At 37.7% G+C, this 26,759-nt stretch overlaps 1 protein-coding gene across 1 annotated transcript; it reads left to right on the plus strand.

The window, feature by feature from the left end:
* On the plus strand, positions 1–22,125 carry LOC143890489 (RING/U-box protein). Its single transcript, XM_077395196.1, has 15 exons — positions 1–118; positions 748–849; positions 3,482–3,567; positions 6,285–6,375; positions 8,479–8,528; positions 10,769–10,838; positions 10,933–11,042; positions 11,583–11,648; positions 11,805–12,487; positions 13,021–13,110; positions 14,722–14,824; positions 17,584–18,880; positions 19,002–19,076; positions 20,203–21,372; positions 21,603–22,125. Exons 2-15 carry the CDS (start codon positions 784–786, stop codon positions 21,810–21,812), a joined length of 4,167 nt encoding a protein of 1,388 aa, XP_077251311.1. The 5' UTR covers positions 1–118; positions 748–783; the 3' UTR covers positions 21,813–22,125.
* Positions 22,126–26,759: the final 4,634 nt, after the last annotated feature.

Genomic DNA, 26,759 nt, shown 5'->3' on the forward strand with positions numbered 1-26,759 from the left:
CGAGATTAATAAAGGGAAATGATAGCAAAAAAGAGAGTGCGAATTAGGGGAGAGGAGAGTCCCCGTTTCTTCCTCTGCTTCGTCATCAAAGAGGAATGTCTGTTACCGCCACCTTCAGGTAACGCTCTGCCCTAATTTTCATTTCTTCCCCGCTATGAATTCCTGAAAATCAAATCTTTTGTTATCAGCTTCTTACAATTTCTTCTCATTTATTTTTTGTAGACGAACGATAGAATCTATCGTAAAATCCATTGTCCCGTTCCCATAAAACCCTAGTTATTTAGGTGGCACCTGTAGGAAGAGATAGTCGCGTTTAAATCACATTACGATGACAAAATTCAGAAAAATGCAATCTAGAGATGCAATCCTGATCAATTTGAAATTTCTTGAATTTAGATGCACATATATCTCCTTTTTCTTTTCCATATTATTTAATGTTTTGCCTGTTAAATTTATTTCATTGTCATTTTCTTTTCTTTGCGTTGTTGTAGTCGCAAATCACTGGATTGCTATATTTAAAGAGGAAGGAATGTAATTTCATAGTGCTATGCACACACTCTCTCTCTCTCTCTCTCTCATTTTCTTTTTCTAATTGAAGATTCTTTCTGAGCAGTATAAATCCTTGCTGTGCATTGTAGTTTTGGTGTCCATTAGAGGATTTAAAGCTTTTGTGCACTTTTACTGATGATCTGGATCAATAACTCGTGCAACATAAGATGCTCTTTCTTTGCGCTCTTTTGTTTGCAGATTAAGTGGAACACAGACGCTTCTACAGACAGCATAATGGAACTGGAATTAAACAGCAATGTCAATTCAGAAGAAGCTGCCTTTCAAATTGGGGATGAAATTGTAATTTTCAATTGCCACTTGTTTTTAAGATTTATTTGTTTATGTACTATTGGTAACTGTGAATTTAGAACACTTGCTTGCTATTTCAATATTGTCAAAGTATTCATGTCTTCAGAGTTCAGAGATTGACCCCTGGCCATCATTGCACCAAAGGGCAGAAAGGGGTTGGTTATATGTGATGTAGTCGCATACAGTGGAAGCCCGAAAATAAATCACAAGAATTAGAAATCGTAGTCCTACGATAGCAAAATAGAGAGAAAAAGAAGAAAACTCCAAGAACGGACGTTTCTCTTCAATTCATTAATTTCATAATCAAACTCAGAAGTCCCATTACATGTCTCATCTACCCACATAAAAAGTAAAAAAAGAAAACATCTAAATTGATACTACCGTATTAATGGCAACCCACATAAAAAGTAAACTCAGTCCTAAATGACCTTAATTAGCTATGCATAGGATGGGCATGTGCCTTATTTGGCCATTCATGAAAATAGAAATGAAAGTCTCCTAATTGGCATGCATGAAAATGAAAATAAATCTATCCTAAATGATATGCAGGAAAATAGAAATAAATCAGCCCTATGATTTGGGCTGCATCAGCCTCCCCGGGTTGGAGAGAATCCATCCTCGGATTTGAATCTTTCAAAGTAAACATGTTTTCAGTGGTATTCGCCTCCATCATTTTTCCATGGTTAAAAAATACTCGTCCTCGAGTTTTGAAGTAACGAAGAAAGATCATTAACTGAAATTGATCCAACCACATTATATACTTTCCAAGATAAAAAAATATATTCTTTCTAGATCTTTAATGAGCTTGAAGCCATAAGTAACCGCCGTAGAGTTCAATATAGGATCTAATAAAAATGGGTCAAGATAAACTGATAAAGAAATTGACGGAATATTTTTCCATTCACCCATCCTTTCAATCTCTATTAATCCCCTTAATTTACTGTCAGATCTAATATCTTTTGGTCATTCGTTCATTATTTTATGGCCCTCATCCACCATCACTTCAAGTGACTCATTGTCTGAACTTTTAGGAAGGATTATATATCCTTCATCAGAATATTCGTCGTAGATTGCCGGTGACTCCCAATCTACGATTTCTTGCTCTAAGTAACAATATAATGGTTTCAAGTCTGGCGTTACCTTCCCAGACTTGAGACTAATGCCTAGAATTACCTCCGGTGGCCTCAGCCCTTGCTGGTCGTCGCGGAAGATATCCCTGACGTTGGCTCACAGTGTCTACGTCTGATCCGTCATTTCCGGCTTGAGAAGAAGCACAGACCGATCTCAACTGTCCCGTGAGTTCCTCCACTTGCCTCCTCAGTGCTAGGATCTCTTCTTGAGATTCTTCCACCGCATCTTGAACCGTTGATCGAGCCATCTGCCTCATTCTTGGTCCATCGACGAATACTCGATCGCAAACTCAAGCTCTGATACCAGATGATGTAGTTGCATACAATAGAAGCGCGAAAATAAATCACAAGAATTAGAAATCATAGTCCTATGATAGCAAAATAGAGAGAAAAAGAAGAAAACTCCAAGAACGGACGTTTTTCTTCAATTCATTAATTTCATAATCAAAATTAGAAGTCCCATTACATGTCTCATCCACCTCATTTTAAAGATTATGAGGGATTCTAGAGAAGGAATCTCATGCAAGTCAAAAAAAGAAAACATCTAAATTGATACTACCGTATTAATGGCAACCCACATAAAAAGTAAACTCAATCCTAAACGACCTTAATTAGCTATGCATAGAATGGGCATGTGCCTTATTTGGCCATTCATGAAAATAGAAATGAAAGCCTCCTAATTGGCATGCATGAAAACGGAAATAAATCTATCCTAAATGATATCCAGGAAAATGGAAATAAATCAGCCCTACGATTTGGGCTGCATCAATGTGTCTATATATATATATATATATATATATATATATATATATATATATATATATATATATATATATATTTTTTTTTCAGTTATATATACATTGTTGTGCATTAAGTGTACTTTTATAATACATTAAACCAGGTACGCAATGCTTCTAGTTCCCAGACTCAAAGATGGGTTTCTGGAGTGAGAATGCATTGGTAAGAAAATAATATGGTAGGCCTTTACGTATGATTCCAGGATTTCTTAACATAATTCTGATACTTGTAACCATTGGATATTGATGAGTTTGAAATTGAAATCCCTCAGACTAGAGGGATGAACAAAGTGAGAGGGTTCCCTGTCTTAGAGGTTGCCTCTTATTTTCCACTGGATTTGGTATTTTATCTAAAGCTACAGTGCTTGGTGTCTTATGTGCACAGAGTGGCATGCACCATAACCTGTATATTAGTTTTGCCCAGTTGTCGAGACTGAATGTGCATATTATGGTCTCATTGTTGTAATGCTGATCTTCATCTTCTTGGTTATCTTTTCTGTTTTGCATTTTTTTTTTTGTTAGTTTGAACCTTTGGCTCTTTCTATTTCTGTATTAGTAATGATAAATGATAAAACAGTGAATACTCGAGAGATTTTCATAGAATTGATAAGAGACAGTGAAACTGTTGGAAGGGCTTGATTGCTGACTGTGATGTCCCATATGTGTGATCAGAGTTTTTATTGTGCATATGTGCAGGATGCTGCTGCTTTTGAGAATGACAGATGTGGAATCTGCATGGATCTTATCATTGACAGAGGGGTTCTGGACTGCTGTGATCACTGGTATATTCCTGGAAATGTTATTAGTTTATTTTCTATGTTCTGAGCTTCTACACTATTTCAATGTTGTTACCGTGAAGCAATTATCTTTCTCTCTTTTTTTCCCAATAAATGCAGTGATAAGTAACTACCACAAGCCATCATGCCGTTACTTGCTAAGACAAACATCAACTAGCTACTGTTCATTTAAATTGCTTCTAGTTTAGTTTCATAGTAACATTTACACACATGAAATTTTAAGTTTTTGGGTTTCATCTTTATTTTGTCGGTAAATATTTCACTAATATGACCTGCCTAAAAATATTGTTTACAGTGACAGAAGTTGGCAATGTTGATGTTGTAACTGAGGTGTTTGTGGTGGTGGTGGTGGTTTTTTTTTTTTTTTTGGTTGGGGGGGGGGTATCTTATACAGCGAAATGGCGTATGTTGTTTTTTTTTAATTTCATACTTTTGTTAGGACTTAAGTTGGTTTAGGATTGCGCATATTTATCTTTTGTGGTAATTTTGTCGCATAAATTTATGTTTATTGACGTTAGCAGGATGGAGCCCATATTGATTGGCTCCTTAACGGCATTTATATGCCGGACTTGCAGACATAAAGTCTAAACTGTGTAATATTCAACATTAACTATCAAATTGATATCCAAGGGTGCCATCTACTCCCATTTATTCGAAACTAATGTTTTTCGAAAAAGCTGGATAAATAGGAAAATAGGTCTGATGCTTCAGCTAGCTGTGGCTGACTTAGGGATTAGACATGGCAGATAATTTGTCAAATCAATCCATCATATTCCTCCTTTACTATTATCTCCATATCTTTCGTACTTCCATTTCTCCCTCCCCCTCTCAAGCCCTCTCTAAACACGCCTACCGCTTGAATGTTTGACTTGGAATGCTGTTCGATCAAGAATGACTATTCACCTCAGTATTCTTCTTCGATTCTGACCGCCGGCACCACTCGACCTTGTCTCTGCTAATCCTCTTCTCCCTCTCGCTCTCTCTTTACATTGCACAGGCCAGCCCTCCCCCCTACCCGTCTTTCCAGCTGACTTGAAAAGCCTTTCTTCTCCTGCTTCGGGAATTGGTTTTGGTTTTTTACAAGTCTCTAATACAGATTCATTAAAGAAAGCTGCTCTTTTTACTATTTTTTTTATGTTGTCTCTTGTTTTTTTCCTAAACTCCGAACTATCGTTGTTAGAGATTAAGCTTCCTGCATGGTTTTACTATGGTCTATTGTTCTTCCTTGGTTAGAGATGATTGTTTGGTGGGTTTACGTAAGAAATATTAAGGTCTTTGGTCCTTTTCTTTTTCTTTTTCAGGGACGTGATGCATCTGTTCTCATAAATTCCACTTTAAAATTTGAATAACACAACAGAGAAGGATATAGATCCAAATCAGATGCTGAGGTTTTGGCTTCAGGACCTTCTTCGTTAGCTACTACTAATTCAAAATGAAAGACGAGGTCTGTTTGATTAACCTACATTAAAGGATCATACCAAAGACAGCCAAAAAAAAAAAAAACATCTCGGTCCTCCCTCTTTGTTGGAATGAAAGATCACTACCATTAAAAAAAAAAATTTTTTTTTGTTAAATGCTCAACATCCTCAGTCCGATCTGATTACCCAATGACCGGCCTTCGTCCTTCCCATTTCTGCCAGGGCAAAAAAAAATCTTTTAGTTTCTTAAGCATTGTGGTGAACCATTGAGCCATTGAAAACTAAAGGCAAAATGAGTCACATGGCACTATTTGAGCGTAAGTCACCATAGTCCCAGTTCTGACCCAATATGGGTTAGGCTTATTATACTGGTTAGGGCGTTGTACTGATTAGTGGTTTGTTATACAGGTTTCCTTCAAGGGTCAGCCAAACAAGATATTTGCAAATCTTAGATTTAATATCACAATCCTCACAGGGTCATTCAAACGGAACAATTTCCAAATCAGTGGATTTGAAATCCTTGATTTCTAATCCATAGATTTCCAAATCAACAAACCATATCCAAATCCAAGGGGGTATCCAAACAGGCCCTTAATGAGTAAAATTTTACAGTATCTAGTTGTCTTCTGACAGTTACTCGTATTGGTTTATTCGTTACCATATTAACTTTTCTCAATTGTCATTATCTGCTGTAAATCATTTGAGTGTTTTATGAGAAATTGAATTTGATTGCCTTTATTACACATTTACACCATTCTTGTCCAAAAAAAATAAAAATTACGTCATTCTTGTCTTGTGTACACCATTAATTCTGTAAAATGAGTTCAAACCATGGTTTTAAATTTCGACCGAAATTTCGGATTTCGGTGGAGACCGACACCGAAACCACTAAAAACCGAAACGGTCATTTATTCAGCCGAAATTTCGGTTTTTCCGAAATTTGACCCAAGAAATCTGTTTTTTTTTAAATTAATTTAATAGTTCACCGAAATTTTGGCCGAAATTACCGAAATTTAATATTGAATAAAATATTGATTCCGACTTTTGTACCAGATTTTGACCGAAATTTCAGGGTCCGAAACCGAAATTTTAAACCTTGGTTCAAACTAACCAGAACTCATGCAAGTTTCTACTTCATTTACTTTTGTTTCTTCACATGTCACTATAGTTCTTTTTTTTCATGTTTGAAGATCGCATTCTTTATCATGTATACTTGTGGGAAATTGTGTTGGGGAAGAATGGATGTTAGGTTTGATAACACAGGTTCTGTGTGTTAATTCTCAGGTTTTGTTTCCCATGCATTGATAACTGGGCCACTATCACCAACCTCTGCCCACTTTGCAAGAATGAATTTCAGCTGATCACGTGTATTCCAGTAAGTGATTTGCAAATTTCCATCCAGACACTTTGGTGTTGCAACATGGTGTTAATTTTTCTATCGTTTTTTTTTTTAATGGTAATAGTTTCATTATAGGACTGAGATGGTCTTAAAAACTTGGACCATTTCTATCGTTGTTTTTTCTTTATAGGAAACTGCTTGAAAACAGTTTATTTATCATGTTCCATCTCTGTGCTGTCTGGTGTCACTGTTGCCAGGATTTGTCACCTTCTTGAACAGAATAGAGTGCCAAGAGCTTGGATTCAATTTTTATTTTACTGGAACCAAATTGCGTGGCGACCAAACTTTTGGACCGGGCAGTTTAATGCGGTGGCTCGTTTGCTATTGTTTCTATTAAATGAAAAATAGAAAAGGGAAATGATATGCAGTCGCTTGTTATACACTTTTAATTCGACTGTCAGAGGCTTTACAACTCCTAAAAGCTGTCAACAGCCAATCAGGATAGTGTACAATAAAGAGAGGAATGCCATTAACAAAATTTTGGAGTGCTGTTATCATATATCCCATATGAAAAATATTACATACCAAATATTAAGGAAACTGGATTTGACATTTTGAACCTAACAAAAGTAATTTGAAAATTTGAAATTTAATATCATGAAAAACAATCAAAGAAGCACGTAAACCCCATAAAAAGGGTTTAAATCAGCCGATCATAGAAGTGTACAACAAAGAGATGAGTGCCATTATCAAAACAAGGGAGTGCCGGCACCATCTACCATGGAAAATATTAAAAGCATTAAGATACCAAATATTGAGAGAAGTATGCATTTTACATTTTTAACCAAACGAAAAAGAATTTAGAAATTTTAAATTTATATTATGAGAAAAATTTAAAGAAAAAAAGCATTGAAATTTGAAACCCCATAGAAATAATTGAAATCAGTTAAAAGAAAAAGAATAAAACATAAAGCTCTTTTTTTTTCCTAGTCTCATTATGTACATCAAAATAATTTCTACTCTGCTTTATTTCAAAAACTGAATTTTCCTTTTTGAGTTATCAAACTAAAATATTATATTTGTTAAAGTAAAAGCCCCAATTTCCAAATTTTAATAAATGTGAAGTTAGTTAAATATCCAACATAGAAAAGGTGACATAGCTTTCTTTCTTTTTCTTCTCTACTGTCTCTTTTCATTCCTCTTTCTTCTTCCTCATTTATTATCTATTCCTTCTTCCAAATGACAAAAATGGTCTTGATATCAATTTCTAAGTTTGGAAGTTTTCACGTTGGAAATTGAGTAAAATATGCTTTCTTTGTTAGGTTTTTTAAAATCTCGAAACTGCCGCTAAACCTATAGAAAAGCCTAATGTTTTATGTGATGTGAAGGGGAAAACAGTAATAACATAAAATAATAGAAAAAATGAAGATCTAAAAAGAAAGTTATGAATCTCTGATTCAAACTATGATTTGTGGACACGGACATGAGTGTCGTGTGTCGACACGGACATGGAGTGTCGGACACGGAAAACCCCCAAACTATAGAAACGGGGACACGGCTAAGATAGAAAGTATATGTAATCATGATTTGTGGATATGGATTTGTGTGTCCAGTTTCGACAGGATACACGTTGTCTAAATGAGTTAAACACAATATTCAATAACAAAACAGAATATCACACTTGACACAGTACAAAAACATGTCCACACACCCACATTAAGTCTAACACTTCCAGCAATACAAGTAAAAGTGTCCAAAGGAGTGTCGACATGTGTGGACACGGGTGTCGTGTCGGACACGGCTGGACACGTGAGTCGACAATAAATTCGAAGTGTCGGCCAAATCATAGGATTCAAATGACAGGCCAATCAAATGATTTTGTTAAAAAAAAAAACCATTTTAATAAGGTGGGATGAGTGTTTATGATTTTGAACTATTGGCATTCAGATGGGCATATGCTGGATAATGTGCGAGTCCTTTAACAATTAAACTTTAAACCATGGTTTATAGGACTACCTGCTCTTGAGTTTCTTGCTAAAATTGTCGGCACATTCCAATCTTCAACTTATCCTGAGCAAATTATTAAATTTTTGTGCAAGTTTATATAATTTATTCATGTGTTCCATTCAATAATTGAAGGTATATGATACAATTGGAAGCATCAAGGTAGTGGAAGACTCACTTTCCAGGTAGTTTTTTATTTTATTTTTCATATCTAACTTTTGAGAACATTTTGATGCATCTTTGCATTAATGGGAACGCTTACATCCTTGCCTCTATTTCTTGGAATGATCTATTTCTAGTTTTGGGATCCTTCAAGTTCTTAGATCCACTGCATTATCTTTTCTTTCCTTTTCTTATTTTTTGACAGTGATGTGGATCATGCAAACCTAAAACAGTCATCGTGCAAGGATGTGGAGAGTAACTCCAGCAGAAAATACACTTGAAATTGATGCCATTATATGTGATCCAGCGTCCCCACTTGTCCATACAGCATGTGACTTGGGAACCTCATTTTTTTATTTCCAATAATTATGGATTTTTTCAGGAATTTAGGAGTTGGTTTGAGTTGTTTCTGTGGGTCCATTTGGTTAGGACAGAAAAGGGAAAAAACAGGGCAACACCTTAGGGGCCGTTTGGATATGCGGATTTTACAATCCAGGTTTTAGTTTGAAAACAGTGTAAAAGAGGGTCATGATCAAGCTGTTGGTATGCTATCCTGGCAGCGTTTCTTGGATTTTAAGTAAGAAAACTAGGTTTTAGAAATCTCTCCCGTATCCTGTGATTTCTAAAACCTGGAAACATGGGACGATGGCCAGCTCTCTTGTTGTCGGAAAGAAGGGCTAGAAATCAGAAACCGACTGCTGCTCTCTTTCTTCTCTTGTCTCCCAACTACAATTTTGAGGAAATCAAGGATTCTAAAATACGCGTATCCAAATGGCCCCCTAGTTTTTTTTTATTGTGATTTTGGAGTGGTTAGGGCTTTGTTTAGGTTGGAAATTAGTGGTGTGTTTTTTTGTTGTGATTTTGGAGTGTGTTGTTTTCGTGTATGAAGACTTTGGTGATTTCTAATAAGTTGTTAGGATGTGTTTAAGGTTTTTTTTTTTTTTTTGGGCTCTGTAAAAGAACAATGGATATTATTTTTCTTTCTTAATTGACTTAATTTAGGAGTTGTTTTAGGGGCTGTTTGGAATTTGGGTAGACTGACTAGCGTTTACTGAAAGTTTCAAATTCACTGATTTAAAAAATACTGATTTTAAAATCCTGGATTATAAAATATGCTGTTCGGATGGCATCTTTCAATTTTCAAGGATGCAGTTTTATGCTGTTTGGATGAAACCCTGGAATGAGATTGCTTTAAATTTATTTGACTTATACTTTCATGCACATAATCAGTTAGCCAAATACCAGTTCAAAAAAATCAGTTAGCCAAATGAGTTGACAATTCAATGACTGCTCCAATGTGCTTTTAACATGACTACTCAACTCTCCAAAATGATTTCTATCCTATTTTTTTTCTTAAATGATTTGACGTAGTTAAATCAGCTACTTCCATGATTAGTAGAAACATCTTACATCATTCAACCCATGATTATCAATAGTATCACGGGACTCCATGATATGTTCTTATTATGCAGTTTATAAAAGAAGCTCCTCATGTAAAGGTCCCCTTCCCCCCCCAAATGCCTGTCTAAGTTCACACTCATGTAGTAAAATCCAGATTTGAAAAAGAAAGCAATTCAAATCAATGGGTTATGCCCTCAACCACTTTGAAAATCACAAATAATTCAATTTTTTGATGAACTGGTATGCAACAGGGGACACCCCACGTTACATAATATGAGTGAGTTGGTTCGTAGCAAGTGGGGACATCTCACATGAATATGAGATGCATGCATTTCAGACACTCGTCGATTCTGCTTGTCATATCAGCGTGAATCCGGTTGTCTCCACGATGATCTCATAGGCTAAAAATTGGACTCAACATATGGCCATAACCACATAGTTGAACAATTTCAAACAGAAAATGAGAGAAAACAACCAACGCAACCAAACCCTCTTTGCGTAATTACAGTAGTACACTAACCTCGAGTATATGCAGCTTTTCATTACTATTTACTTGGTAATTGGAGATTTACACTCACCCGATTGGAGAAAATGGTGGGTCAAGTACAAAATATGCTGGGATTTCGTCTGTTCTTTGTCAGTTTCCTCTGTGACTGCTTCGGTCAAGAATCTTTCTTCTTCCTCAAGCAGATTGCACTGCATCTTCTCTTCCTTTCTTGCCTAACTTATGATTTGTGGACATGGACACGAGTGTCAAGGGAATTTACTTTAACCTATGCTTCTTGTAAATGAGTATCCAAGTACAAAATTACTTTAACTATTTTTTGTTTCACTAACTTGTCCTACAATTGTTTATCTACAGAGATGATGATTGGTGCGTTCAAGGGAAGAACAATACCCTCTCCTTTCCATCATACTATATCGATGAAGATGTAATAATGATATTCTATTTGTAGTATTTTCAATGTGTTGTTTACTTGTTTTATTTATCTATCATCTCATTTTTATATTGTTTTCATCTTCTAGGCGGTTATCTGTTTGGATGGTGATGGTTGCAAGGTACGAAGTGCACTGACAACAGCTGAAGAAGATTCAACACTTGATACATCAATTGCTTGTGATTCGTGTGACATATGGTATATACATTTTCTTAGAAGAGCTACTTAGGAGTTAGGGCCTCGTCACTTATTATCATACATATGCTTTTTCGAGGACTTCATGTTTAAATAATTAGATAGATTGTGGCAGAACTCTAATATCATACATATGCTTGTTTCCATCTTCCTATTCGTGTCTTCTAGTCTTTCTTCCTACTATGAATTGTCCCTGTGATAGCACAATGGCACATCAATATAGTTAGTGACTTAGTTAACGGAGCTGATTCTGTAGGTGACTACTGAAGGACTGTTGATGGTGCTGTCAACCTCTTCATGTGTCTTATAGTCCTTAAAACTCAACTATGGATTGTCCCTGTGACAGCACAAGGGGCTTTGGATATTAACGCACGCTTTTAATAGTTAAAAACTCATTATATCTTAATCCGAATCCCATATATATATATATATATATATATATATATATATATATATTTATGTTCCTTTTGTTTTGAAATTTGAAGTGTTGTTCCATCAATTTTTATTTTATGCTAACTGACATCTTGCCTTGCATGGAAACAGGTATCATGCTTTCTGTGTGGCATTTGATGCAGAAAATACATCTGAGAATTCATGGTTGTGCCCAAGGTAATTCAAAAGAATGCAGATAGTGTTGGTCACAGACTTTATCAATTATTTAAAAGTGTATGCACTGTCAACTGTTATTTCCTTGCTCTTTCCAGTCAATAATGAATGAGAGTGGTACTTTTTTTTCTTATTTCCCGCTTTTGGGTCTTCCTTTAGGTGCATAATTGATGAAGTGCCACAGAAATCTGATGCCGTTACGACACAAGGACTGGACGAGCAGCAGTGTGGTCAGGAAATTGGAAATCTTGAACATTCTTTTGAGACCGCTTTTTCTGGGAAGGTATCGGTAACAGTTGCCGATGCCGGAGAGACTGCCTTGGTTGTCTCAATGGTTGAACAAAAACAGCGGACTAAAGCTGGTGAGGGTTTTCTATCGGAGATTACACTAGATTATAACAAGGATGAAGAAACTGGAAAATCTTCATATAATTTTGATGCCAGTAGTGCCAAGCTGGAAATGCAACTAAAAGAGAGTGATTTTAGTAGCTCAATTTTTGTTAAAGATGAGACTGCCAGTGCTTTTGTTCGGGAGAATGTGGACAATTCTGAAATTGCCTTCGACATGTCATTCCATGGGACTCTTGGACAACCGAATATTGATCCACAGGAAAAATCATTGGCATTGTCCTTGTCACTAGATGCATCATTCTTTTCACCTGGAGATTCTTTTCACCAGACTAATAGTGTTGATAAACCACTGTGCAAACCAAGTAGTTCTGATGGGTGTAAAGTGTCACGGCCTCTTTTATTTGATTCCTTCAGTGCTATGAGTGGATCATCTGAAAGAGAATCAAATATTGATCTTGATCTGGGTTTATGCATGGGGTCTTCTTTGCCAGGTAATTAAAAATGAGTTTGGTATCAGTTAATTATACCCTTCTAATGATTTTCTTATCCTAACTACAAGACTAGTCTTTTGTTTGGTAGAGGGGTGAAACATTATGGGGCTATTTGATTTTTGGATGGGATATGTGGGAACTCCTGGATCCTGCATATCTGCTGTTTGGTTGTACTTAAATATTAAAATTGTGAGTCCCACTCACCCCTCTTTTCCCACTTATTCCCGAAAACTGTGCGTGATCACAATTTCGTCTCACTCCCGTTCTGGGGTTGAAAACGGGGATTGTAGGATTCCTATTCCCGCTTTCCTATCCGCAAACCAAACAGCCACTATGTGCATTTAGCATGTTTGCTGCATTCTCATTGCATTTTTTCTTCATTTTTTCACAATTTCGTCTCACTCCCGTTCTGGGGTTGAAAACGGGGATGTGCAGGATTCTATTCCCGCTTTCCTATCCGCAAACCAAACAGCCACTATGCGCATTTAGCATGTTTGCTGCCTCTCATTGCATTTTTTCTTCATTTTTTTAAGTTGACAAGATGGGCAGCAATGTGACTGATAATCAAGTGGGTAGTGGTGATACACATCAGAATAACCCTTCAGAAGCATCTTCTTTATCAGGTAACTGGAAGCAAGTGGTGTATATATATATATATATATATATATATATAGCTTAGGTGCGCTCGACCGCACCCTCCTTTTCCTCATATATATATATATATATATATATATATATATATATATATATATATATATATATATATATATATAGGGGAAAGTGATTGTGAGCGGCCCCTCATATAAGCTTATATGAGGTGACCGCTAAAAACATGGTGGGCCCACATTTTTGGGGTGATCCGAACCGGTCATTTGATAGGCCCTGACATAGATAGGGGGTGCCCAAAAAATCCGCTCCATAGGATCATCCCAACCCTTCGAACTATGGAGGAGAAAGAGGGGGAAATGGGCGGGTATAAATTTGCCCACTTTCCCGTCCATTTTCCCCTCTTTCACCTCCACAGTTCGAAGGGTTGGGATGATCCTATGGAGCTGATTTTTTGGGCACCCCCTATCTATGTCAGGGCCTATCAAATGACCGGTTCGGATCACGCCAAAAATGTGGGCACACCATGTTTTTAGCGGTCACCTCATATAAGCTTATATGAGGGGCCGCTCACAATCACTTTCCCCATATATATATATATATATATATATATATATATATATGAGGAAACTGTTGGTGAGCTCACCAAACTTATGGTGAGCTAGCTTGCCCAATCACATGGGTCCTACATTTTGGGGAGTGATCCAAACCATTCATTTGCAAGGCCTTATCATAGATAGGGGGTGTACCAAAAATCAGCTGCATAGGATCATCCTAACCCCTCCATTTGTGGAGGACAAAAATGGGGCAGATTTGTGTCTGTCCATTTTTGTCCTCCACAAATGGAGAGGTTAGGATGATCCTATGGAGCTGATTTTTAGTACACCCCCCATCTATGTAAGGGACTTTCAAATGAATGCTTTGGATCATCCTAACAAAGTGGGCCCCCATGTGATTGGGTAAGCTAGCTCACCATAAGTTTGGTGAGCTTAAGCTCACCAACAGTTTCCTCATATATATATATATATATATATATATATATATATATATATATATATATATATATATATAGCTTAGGTGTGGTCGAGGGCCCAAACACATGGGTCCCACATTTTTTGTGTTGATCAAAACCATTCATTTGCAAGGCCCCATCATAGATAGGGTGTGTACAAAAAATCAGGTCCATTGGATCATCCTAACCCCTCCAAAAGTGGAGGGCAAAAATGGGCAGATTTGTGGCAAACGGTATCTGTCCATTTTGACCTCCACAAATGGATGGGTTAGGATGATCCTATGGAGCTGATTTTTTGTACATGCCCCATCTATGTAAGGGCCTTTCAAATGAATGCTTTGGATCATCCTAACAAAGTGGGCCCACATGAGTTTGGGGCCCTCGACCGCACCAAGCTTAGGTGCGGCCGACCGCACAATCTTATTCCTCATATATATATATATATATATATATATATATATATATATATATATATATATACTTATTCCCTTTCTTGATCACTTCTGTAACCTAAATGGGCAAGCCTAGTTTTTTAGCTATGTACATATATGAAGCTTTTATATTTTGACACTTTTCAGACTGCATCTCATTGGCCTTTCTGTTAAAAATTTTACAGTTGACAAGATGGCTATCGATGCTAATGAGAATGAGGTTGGAGATACGCATCAGAAGATTCAGGAAGTTGGTAGTGTGAAAAGAAAAAAAACAGAGAAATCCAGGTCAGCAGTCACTCGACGACCTCATTATTTCCTTTTTATCGTATATAGCTTCTTGATTGTTAACTTCCCTCATTCCATCATTAGTTAGATTGCGTAGAATTGAAGGCAACTAATATGGGGAATCTTGCAGGTTTCTGTGTGATGCTATAATGTCCAAACTATTGGGTTCAAAAACCCACATATGCGTGAACATGCATGCCATGTGTTTTCACATGGACACATTGCTATTGTTGTTATTTTTAAACGGAGATGATACCTGGACTTCTTTGTTTTTTTTGTAATGGCACTATCTCTCTTTAACACTTTTCTGATTAGCTATTGATAGTTGTTTTTTGGGGGATTGTAAATGACAACAAATTAAAAAGGTAAAATATACAGGATTGTCATTATTGAAACAAGCGAGTGTGGATATCATCTCCATTTTTAATGTGAAACAAGAGATTCATTAAGAAAAAGGTACGACTTAGTAGCATGACCCTAATCAAAGAATAAATGGACCAAATGCCCATTCCAAAAGATAGAAAACACACTAAATACTACTCGTGAAAACAAAGAAACAAAACCTGCTAGCCCAATACCATAACTGGCATGGCAGTCAACAATTTTTTTGTCTGAAGTAAATCATCGTTAGAACCTACTTCTACAAGTTGCTTTCTACCTACATAGACATAGCACTAGGTGTAGATATGTGTAGACACCCCATTTTGGGTGATCTCATTCATGTTCATAGCTTATTGGAAAATAGCTCCTTGGGTCTTTGTGGAAGTGCGGGTATGTGGGGCTAGTAGTTTTGTTGTTAGAGGAAGAGGCTGTGTGCTTGGTGTGTGTGTGTGTGTGTGTGTGTGTGTGTGTGTGTGTGTGTGTGTGTGTGTGTGTGTGTGTGTGTGTGAGAGAGAGAGAGAGAGAGAGAGAGAGAGAGAGAGAGAGAGAGAGATGGTACGAGAGTTTATTAAGGGAATTAGATATATGGTGATTGTAAGGGATAGGAATAGCTTTTTGGAAGGACCTTTGGTAAGGGAATGAACAAGCCCATGTCGGTTAGCTAGTAGGAGATAAAATATCATGAGGGAGTGTTATGAAGAGCTAGGGGCATGAATAAGAACAACGAGTAAGTTTTGGTATTATCACCCTTTTCCACTTAGGAAAATTTCCATTGGCTCTTATTACCCCACCACCACACACACACACACACTCACACAAAAAAAAAAAAAAGAAAGAAAGAAAAAAATACAACAAAAATGGCTTACCCTCCCCCAAAGTAGGGTAATGAGGCCTGACACTCCCAACTTACTCCTGATCCATTGAAATCACTCTTTGGAGATAACCCTGGTGGAAACATCATCTACTTAATGTGAGTAAGGAACACAAATTATCTGAATGTTTTAAAGGAAACCATTTCAGGAAGGCAGCTAGGATACCCTGATGCTTGAATGTACTTAAGGGGTGTCAACATGATTTGATATTGAGATATTTATACTAATATTGGATAGGCAGATTCTGTAAATATACTTATAGGATAGAGTTTAACTGCATCCTATTGTATTAGGTTCTTTATTTTCCGAATGCTTAACAATTTCTCTCCATGTTCCTGTGTATGTATTTGTATCCTGGATTTCGAAAATGCAAGTCATATCACTTCTCCTTCAATCCATGTTTGTGTCTGTTTCTGTATTTACACATCACAGAAACAAGGAAGTAAATCTTGATATATTTAAAGCAACGATGAAAGAATGGATTTGCAGTTCTTGAGGCCATAGAAAAAGAGTGGGATGGGTGAAACCCTAGGAATACGAAATTATGAAGACCTTTGCACAAAACTCTAAGAAAATGTGTTTTTCCCATGTTCTGATCGTAAGAGAGCTCTGTAGCCGTGAGAAATCTGCTTATGGGGAAGGCATTCCCAAAACAAAAGCAGTTTGTTTTCATTATTTACTTGGAGGCATCTTATAAGTGTCCGTGAAATGCTTGTGAAAAACTTGCAAAAAATGACTGAAATGCTTGCGAAGCATCTGTGAAATACTTTTCTAATGTTTCAGAAGATCTTATCTTTCAAATAAAAAAATATTTCAGATCTTTTGGATTCACAGTGAATAGTCCAGGCATTCCTGTGTCACAGGCTTCAAATATGTTTGCATTTGTTAGATTGGGTCTTGGGTGTCCCTAGCTTTTGAAATGTTCCACATTCTTTTCCTAAGCACTTGTCACTTCCCAAACTCTTCCTAGATGTTTCTAAATGTAGTTCTTAAACGATTGTCTGCTGCAACCTTTGTTCTTGTTTTCACCCACCCTTTTTTGTTTTTTCTCATGTTTCCTGTTTGTGTTCACTGTTTGCATCGTCTCATTAACACGATTGTACATAGGGCCTACAATTCCTAAATGCACATTAGATGAATTGAGATTCTATCCAAAGGCACTTTCTTTTGTGATATTTGCAGCTTACACATTTGTAAGTTCTTCTGAAACTATTAATCACGCTGGTGTATCTTGTGATTTATTCATTTTCTGATAAAATGACAATTGGTTGTCCCTCTGTCTCCTAAATAAGCCCAACTTTTTTCAGTTTGAAATTCCGTTTTCCTTTTACTGCTTTAGGATACCCATATCTATCCATAATATATAGTCCTTTTCATTTGGTTGTGTAATTTGTTTTTTTCCCTCTTTCCTTGTATTTGACCATCTTGGTCTTTATTAATGATATTTTTGCCATTCAAAAAACAATCCAATATATATTCTTGTCTTTTAATTTTCCCTTCTATTAGAGATGGCGTTCATATGAGTGATTGTATTGGACGTAAGGAAAGTGACACGGACATCAAAATGGAACCCGAGGTTCCCACAAAGAAAGCCAGATCAGATGGGATGTCTCAGATTTTCCCTTTGAAGCGCCGAATCGATACTTCTGCTTCTTCAGATGGCCCTCAAAGATGTTCCAAACTGGCAGCAGTTTCTAAAAATAAGACTAGGCATGTTCCTGAAAAGGAAATTACTGCTTCGGAGATCATAAGCATAGTTCAGGAAGTTGACCGTAGATTTTCCATGGGTGGGTCCACATGCCCAAGCGCTGCAGGTGAATCCACAGAAGAAAGAGACACTACCGTTGGATTGAGAATGAAAAAGATCATGCGAAGAGTTGCAGACGACAAAGAGTCATCATTGCTAGTTCAGAAACTAAGGCAAGAAATAAGAGAAGCCGTTCGTGATAAAGCTTCAAAAGATTCCGGCAAGAATGATACTATTGATATAAAGCTTTTATCGGCATTCAGGGCTGCAGTAGCAAGACCCACAAATGAACCGGTTAGGAAAAGCAGTCCTCCTATTGTAAGAGCAAAGAAGTTGATGCTCCAAAAAGGAAAGATACGTGAAAACTTAACTAAAAAAATATATGGAACAACCGGTGGAAAGCGGCGACGTGCATGGGATAGGGATTGGGAAGTTGAGTTTTGGAAGCATCGCTGTATGAAAACTAAGGCTGAAAAAGTTGAGACTCTGCAGTCAGTTCTTGACCTTCTTAAGAGGGGCTCTGGTACATGCTCGGAGAGTTTGGAGATGAAACAAGAGCCTAAGGATTCAATTCTTTCAAGATTATATTTAGCTGATACATCTGTTTTCCCAAGGAAGGAAGATATTAAGCCACTTTCTGCTCTTACAGAGTTACCTGTGGTTGGTAACAACGAACAGAATACAGTGCAGAAGTTAAGCAACGTGTCTGAAAAGGTCTCTATGCCAATTTCCAGGACCTCATCACAAGATAGAGCTCCCTCGTCTGGTAATACAGCTAAAAATAGCAATTCTCCAAGCTTCAAAGGGGAAGCTTCTCATAGAAAAGCATATCCAGATGGACTGACGGGAGGACCAACCTCCATTTTAATGTCAAATGGTTCCAAAGGGAGTTCACAAACTACGAAGGAAAATCCTGGTAAGTCTGATGATGTTAAGAGTGATAAAAGGAAGTGGGCCCTGGAGGTTCTTGCTAGAAAGACTGCCTTAACAAGTAAGGATGCAACTCAAGAGAAACAGGAAGAAAACACCGTTCTCAAACGAAACTATCCCCTATTAGTATGTTAATGCCTTTCTGAAACTTAAAGTAGATAATTTTTTGGACTGCCATTTGGTTTTAGTTTTTTTTATTCTTGTCCATCTAATTCAATTTTTTTTTTTGACAAATTGATGTGTGTAGGTGCAGCTGCCTACAGATATGAGACCGGTACTGGCACCGATTCACCATAGTAAAGTGCCTGTATCAGTTAGGCAGGTATGTGATGGCAGTGGCATAGACTGGGTACTAAACTATGAATTGATTCATTATTGTTCATGAGTTACTTTCATATGAGAGATTTGCCAAGTAATGGAATTGCTATTTTATGTTAATCCATAACAAGAAGGCCACGACAGATTGGATTATCATATGTAGTTGTCAATATCGTTTCTTTTGAATCTTTATTAGCTTTGGAAATCTACAACTATCTTGGCATGCATTTTTTTCTCATAATTCATATTTTACCTTTAGATATTTTAATATTTATTACCCTTAACACAAACACCATACATGGCCAATATGGCGGTTGGTTTGATGGACATGCAATGCTTTGTTTCGCAGTTAGCTACATATCATTATGCTCACATATTTGCACCTTCTGTTAATTGCATCTTCAGCATCATATTTTAAATGTACTGCTTTTATCTTATGGTTACGAAACGAAGTGCTACTACTTCTAGTCAGGGCTCTCTTTTTTTCTTTTTCCTTTTTCACAAATTGTATGGCATTCTCTATACTTGATATAAGATTTCTATTGGGGCATCTCTGCGGATGAGTGTTAGTAGACTTATGGACTCGGGTTCATTTGTTTATGCTATATTGAATTTCTCAAGAACCAAAAGACAAATTGTCAAAACAATTGTCATGTTTCAAACATATGTTACTCTCCGAATTAACTATATATTTTTTTTGAATGGCCAGTCTCCGAATTAACTCTTATGTGTTCTGCTTGTTAGTTTCACACCTTTCCAATCCATGTCATAAATTTCAGAAAATTCCAAAACGTTATTACTATTCCCGTGTCCTGATCTGGATCTTATCTCCATTTTCACCACCAGTACAGTTTGCTCTTCATAAGTAAAACTAGCACATATCGTGTTTACAAAATTTCTTTCTTAATGATATAGCATTGTTAGATCAATTATTCACAATTAAAACTAGCACATACCAAATTTACAACACTTCTTTTTCAATGATCTTGCACTGTTAGATTAATATATAAGCAGTTATCCTTTGCAGTTTCACGATCTGCCATGTTTTGGGATAAGATTAATCTAGAGTAATTTAAATATTCTATTTCCCAACTTAACTAAATTATTAAAATTCATTCTTTATCTTACAGGCACAACTCTATCGCCTTACGGAGCACTACTTGAGGAAAGCAAATCTCCCTGTTATTCGTAGAACTGCAGATACAGAGTTGGCTGTTGCAGATGCAGTTAATATTGAAAAGGAGATATGCAATAAATCAAAAAGCAAGCTGGTTTATCTTAATCTTTGTTCTCAAGTGCTATCTCAGCGTACAAATAACAGCAAGCCTACAACATTGGAAACAGATGCCCCTTTTCCCACGACAGAACCTGCTGAAGGTGCAGAACAAGCAGTAAAAAAAGCATCCTTTGATTTTGCAGAAACATGTGAAAATGCCGAAGCTGCACTGAAATTGGCTGGCCTTCTCTCCGATTCTCCCCCAAGCAGTCCATTTCGATTGAAAAATGACCTTGATGAGAAAGATGAGGTCAGAGAGGAAGGCCTTGAGAATGTATTTGACATAGATTCTCATCCGGAGCTGGACATTTATGGAGATTTTGAGTATGATTTGGAAGATGAGGACTATATTGGTCCTTCCAGCATGTCAAATGCTTTGAGAGCATCCAAGTTACAACCAGACGATGGGGACTCAAAAATAAAGGTGGTACTTTCCACCATCTGTGAAAAAACTTGTAATGCTCTGGACTCGAAAGATGATTTCATAGATCATTTTAATTGTAAAAATGAGGAAGCAACAGATGATCCTGACAGATTGGAGATCCCCGAGGCTCAAATGGATATCCCCGCCTCTAAAGACAAAGTCACAGGAAGTTCGATCTTGGAGGTCGAGATGGATAGTCAGTGTCCTCCAAAAAAAACCTTTCAAGGTGAAAGAGATGAAGAGCCTTCCTTTGCAGAGTGTGAAGAATTATATGGCCCGGACAAAGAACCTTTGGTAAATAGGATTTCTGACAATGTGTCAAAGGAGCCAAATAAAGTCATGGAAAAGGAAGCAACATCTGAAGAGATAATTCCTGGAGAGGCTGAAAATTATAGGTCGGATAAAGCAGCTGTGGTGTCCGAGTTTTTGACTGAGTCCTGTGCGGAAAATAACCTCAGAGGCCGTTTCCCTGTTGATCACAACTCCTCTGGAGGTGAAAATTCACCAAATCATTCTTTGACGAGTGAGAATGCCCCGAGAAAAGAGGCAAAACCCAACACTAAACAGCAGTCTGATCTCTGTCGCTCTATATCTAGAAAGGTACAAGGGTGCTGTGTTTTCACTGCATTGGTAATATTTTCCCAAATACAGATATATCCAGCCATTAACATTTTCTAATCCAAAAGCCTACTGGTTTATGTGGTTTCCCCAAGATGAGTCCATAAACAGTTTCAACCCCAATTCCCGTTCTCTCCTTTCCAATCATTTTGTACCTTTTTTTTTTTGTTTTTTTCGTATTAGAGAATGTTAATCCAAATTAACTCTTGCAGGTGGAAGCCTATATCAAAGAGCATATCAGGCCGCTGTCCAAAAGCGGTGTGATCACAGTTGAACAGTATCGTTGGGCTGTTAGGAAAACAGCCGAGAAAGTTATGAAATACCATTTCAAAGCCAAAAGTGCTAATTTCCTCATCAAGGAAGGTGATAAGGTGAAAAAGCTCGCGGAGCAATATGTTGAGGCTGCTAAGGAAAAAATATGAGCCATTGCTGTTCAAACTTCATGACGTCATCTGTACCTTCCTTTTTTCCTTTTTTTGCATTTTGCAGATTAAAAATCACAGGCTGCCACCTTGATCAATTTGGGTAATAAGGATCATCCATTTTCATGCTCAAAAGATCAGAATTCTAGAGGTTCTGAAATTAACCTCAACGAACAATTTTCTTGGATAGATACTGTTTGAATGTATATAAAATGTACAGTGATTTATACCATCTGTTTATTTTCTCATTTTATAGAATTTGGGCATCATCTTCAAACAAAAATAACAATTGTTTTGGGCAGCTTTTTTCTCATCCTTGTGCCTTCAAATAATATGGAACTTGAAGATCTTATAAATGCCGAAACAGGGAACCCCATTGTGCAGAAATCAGGGGTAACTCCATACCCTCTAATTGTAGAATCAGTGTAGTATCCACTTTACATAAAGCGAGTTAGGATTATCAGTTATTCATTATTTTAGCATAAATCAGATGGCTTTTCCTTCCATATCTGGGCAAAATGTAAAGAAAATCATGTTATTAGTTTTACTTACTATATTTGGTTTTTGGCAAGGGTTGATGCTAGTATCAAAGCTTGTAAAGATGTCTTCACTTGTAGGCTTCCTATTTTCATCCCAAAAGTTAAGTCCTTCAATCTCTCTATGTAATTTGGTTAGTATAGAGCCCTTTAAAGGGGTTTATTGCATATCTACTTATCTAGGGTTATTCTATCTTTATACCCTGTTTGTTTTGGATTTTGAGAATCGATTGTGAGACTCATTTATGTTTACTTTTGATTCGAGTAATCAGCTTCTGCTCAAAATCCAATGGGGGTGCCTAAATCAGCATAAGCAACATGAGTGCCTGAGATCTAAACTATTTATGTAGCCCAGAACTCATACTGATGGAACCATCGTGACAGTCCAATTGAAGGACTTTTTTAGGACTATAAATCAATGGTTAAAATAATGATCAACGCATAAAAGTTACTTTGATGGTTGCCATGGCAGATGATCAGAACCGTCAATCTGAATAGGCCACCATTGGGCTATACTGTTGGTCCAATCCCACGCTGAAATAAGATCCGTGTATTAGATAAAGGGCCCAAATTTTACAACTAAACTCTTCTGGGAAAGTTCCTAAAGAGATAGGGATTTAGGATCGAAGGGCTTGGATCATTCAATCACATCAACAGATCTGATTATTTGTAGCCCATTGTCGTTGGTCCCACCTTGATGGTGTGATCTTATACCTTTGATCGACAGGGATTTAAAATGTTCAAGAAAAATGAAACCGTTGATTTTTCATATGGACGGATGCATAAATACTGTTGGCCATTACAAATCTAGTCCATTGCCCTTTGCCTCACTCTCATCGCATGATTATAAACCTTTGATCGAGCATGATGGAAAAATTATCTTTAAGATGCCTTCAAGCCGTTGATTTTCGCTCTTCTGTTTAACGTCAGATCTGGGCCCACTTGGTTGTCCTATGATGGCTACCAGATCACGGTACCGATCACAAAGCATGTGATCGTGTGCACTGAGTAGGGGTGGCAACAGGGCCGGGCCGGATGTTGCATTCCCCGTCCCCGCCTTGGGGGAAATTCCCCATCCCCGCGGCGCACACTATGATGAAACGTGTTTGATGGATTTTTTATTCGAAAAATTCTACTAAAAAATGCATCTTAAAAAGATATTAGGGAAAATTTAAGAATACCAAAGGAAATTTGCTCGATGGCAAATGTGGCTACCCAAATTAAAAGCGGCAAACCCAAATTTATTAGCGAAAAATTCAATTTTGTATTGGGAAAGCGGGGCGGGGCGGACCAGAGCAATCTCCATCCCCGCCCCATCCCGCTTCGGGGAATTTTTCCCATCCCTGTCCCCGCTTGAACCGGGGAATCCCCGCCCCGCCCCTCTCTTTCGATGGGTTTAATTGCCAGCCCTAGCACTGAGTCATGATCATTTTCGTTTAAGAGGAGAACGTGGTCCTCTTTCTAGTGAAATGCCATTCCGCAAAACTTCCTAGCAAATCCCTTTAATAATTGCACAAACTCGGCTTGTCTTTTTGTGTTTTAATTGGCTTCTGACAACTCTAATAACCTTTGACAGTTGTTTAACTAATAAAAGACAAGACAGTTAGTGCAATTATCAAAACATGGTAGTGCCAATACGAGTACCCTTATTTTATTTCCTTGATTAAACTCCTGTTTGGTATGCAGGAATGAGGAAACCAGTGCGAAGGAAATATCACCACTTTTCTTTGTTTCGTGCATAGAAAGGCTTTGCAGAGTGGAAAGAAAAGACCCATTTTTCGGCTTGCCCCTAATTCACGTTCACTAAATGCTGATGAGTTGATGGTGTTCAGCAGGCGAGAAAGAAACATCAAACCTGAAGCCGTGGGAGGCCTACAAAAGTGCATCAGGATAGTACATCAATAAAGGCCCAGATCAAAATACACAGAAGGGTGTCAAAAGGACAATGAATGTAGATTGGCTCCTATACTCGGGTGTCACTTGGTTCCTGCCAAGACTTAACTAAGGCACCACTATTGAAAATTTGAAATGAAGATGAGCACCTCCATTGAAATGAAGATGAACATGTGAATTATTGGAAGTCCTCATCCAAAAAGTGCAGACATACATAGCTGGTGCGAAGCCAAATTTAGTTTTGGACTACACTGACAATCATTGAAGTTGACTTTAGTATTGACCAGAGACTTGGACTTGGATTTCAGTGCTTGGAGGATACCAAAGTATTTAGATTTTAGACAGGAATTCAAAATTGGAAACAAAGAGTTTCCAGTGTAACAGAGTGTAAAGATAAACAGTTGAAATAAGAGTCTCACCAGAAAATACCCAAAAATGATTTGTAAGTTTATTATGTGAAAATCCTGCATACCCACAATTCCAACTGTACACTTCCATGTCCGACCATACAGAGAAGGGTTAAGGAATGCCTCTAGTTAACCATAGAGAGAACTCGAACTGGTCTTATGGTAGCTCCTCAGCTAGTTAGTTTTCTTCACCCTGTAATAGCTCCTCTTCTGGTTTTCTCCTCCGATCCTCTCTGTTCCTTTCTTCTCCACGGAATCCCTTTATACCCATCTCAAACGTGAGGAATCAGATGAAGTTTCTATCCCAAAGTCCTTTGCAAATCTGAGAGTGGACTGGTCTCCGGGCTTTCAATCAAAGCATGAAGAAGATGGAACCAGCTTCTGCCTACCTGATTTGAGGGATGAAAACCTTCAACCTCCGACCTTCTCCCAATTCATCCAGTACAAGCTGAGCAAACCCAAAGTCCTCAGTGAGAGTCTCCTCAAGCTCAAACATTCTGCCATTGGAGAAAGCTTTGGAGAATCTCTGACATTAAATGGTAAAATAGAAATTCCTAAAGCATTGATTATGAGCTATCTCAGTCACCAACACACTCCAATCCATCCCTTTCTAATTACCCCAGCACTTCCTCCAAACAGAAAAAAGGGAGTAAGAAAAGTAAGAAGGCGGCCAAAACCTACCACCTTCAACAACACATTGTTGATGAAAAAGAAAATTTCATCAGTTGTGAAGATCGAGTAAACAATCTAATGGATGCTAGTCCCACTGGAAAATCTATCTTTGTTGCTTCCTTCTCCTCAATGGACAAAACCAGTACCTTGGAAGAGGGAACCACCTCCCTGGTTCGGTCAAAACCGCCCTGGACCATAAAGAATTGCACTCTGTGCAATACCCGCAGGCTAATGACTTTAATCCTTTGAATAGTCCAAAAGCTATCCCAACTCCTTCCTTCTCAGCTGACCAAGAAGAGACCTCAAAATCTAAGGTGAATCAGGGACTAGTCAAGCTCAAGGCAGCTGCTGCATTAAATGAAGAAGCTGGTTACTGTTGTCCTTCCTCTGACGTGGGGAGAAGACTCCAGCTTCCCAAGCCTCTCCTAGTACATCTGCTACAAAGGACAAGTTCTGCAAAAACCAATATGTAATCCCCTAGATAAGGAAATGGACAAATCCCCATCTTTCTTCTTCATCAAAGGGTGCTCAAGTCATTGCCGGGGGCAAGGGACCTTCCTTAACAAAGCAAAATCCAGTGTCTCCTTCTGAATATGTCCAAGTGGTTGGTTCTGTGCTTGCTCCATGGAAATCCTTATTTATCAGCCAAGCAACAACTACAGCTCCCATTGAGCTCAACTACATCAATCCTGAGGAGGAAGAAAGACAAAACATGAAAATTCTTTTCCAAGATGTGGAAACCCGAGAAAATGAAGATAAATGGGCAAATTGCCTTGTGGGCTACTTTCTAGGCAAAATGCCTTATTTCCTCTCTCTTGGAGAGAATCTAGCTTGAAAATGGAAGTTGAGGGAGGATTCTCAGTTGTTTACCCTTGAAAATGGATTTTTTCTATTTAAGTTTCCCAATTCGGATGATTGTGCGTGTGTCCTGGAAGACCCTAGTCATAACTATGACGGTCGTCCCCTAATCCTCCAAAGATGGGAACCTGATTCTTCCTTAGAAAAAATAAGCATTGAAGACATTCCGGTATGGATCAGGCTCCCTGGCCTTCACTTAAAGTTTTGGTCCTCCCATTGTTTGATAGGCAAGCCGCTGTATATGGATACTCAAAATGCCGAGGCAACCCATCTCATCTTTGCTAGAATGTGAGTTCAAATCAAAGCAAATCAGCACCTCCCCGACTCCTTCAAGCTCAAATCGTCCACAGAAGAAATTATTCAAAAGATTGTATACAATTGGAAGCCCAATGCTTGTAAGTTTTGCAACGATTTTAGCCATACCACAGAAGTATGCTCCCATCAATCCCATTGATGTCGGTTGAAGAAAAAAAAGAATGGAGGCAGGTTGAAAAAATAAGTGAAAATGCAGCCCATCAGCGCCCGGAATCAAAGACTACTCAAGTTGGGAACAAGGCCCCAATAGTACAATCTCCTTCCCA

The sequence above is a fragment of the Tasmannia lanceolata genome, unplaced genomic scaffold (genome assembly GCF_043159265.1).
Source record: "Tasmannia lanceolata isolate RefF3 unplaced genomic scaffold, GAP_Taslan_0.1 ptg000013l, whole genome shotgun sequence".
In the NCBI taxonomy this organism is placed as follows: Eukaryota; Viridiplantae; Streptophyta; class Magnoliopsida; order Canellales; family Winteraceae; genus Tasmannia; species Tasmannia lanceolata.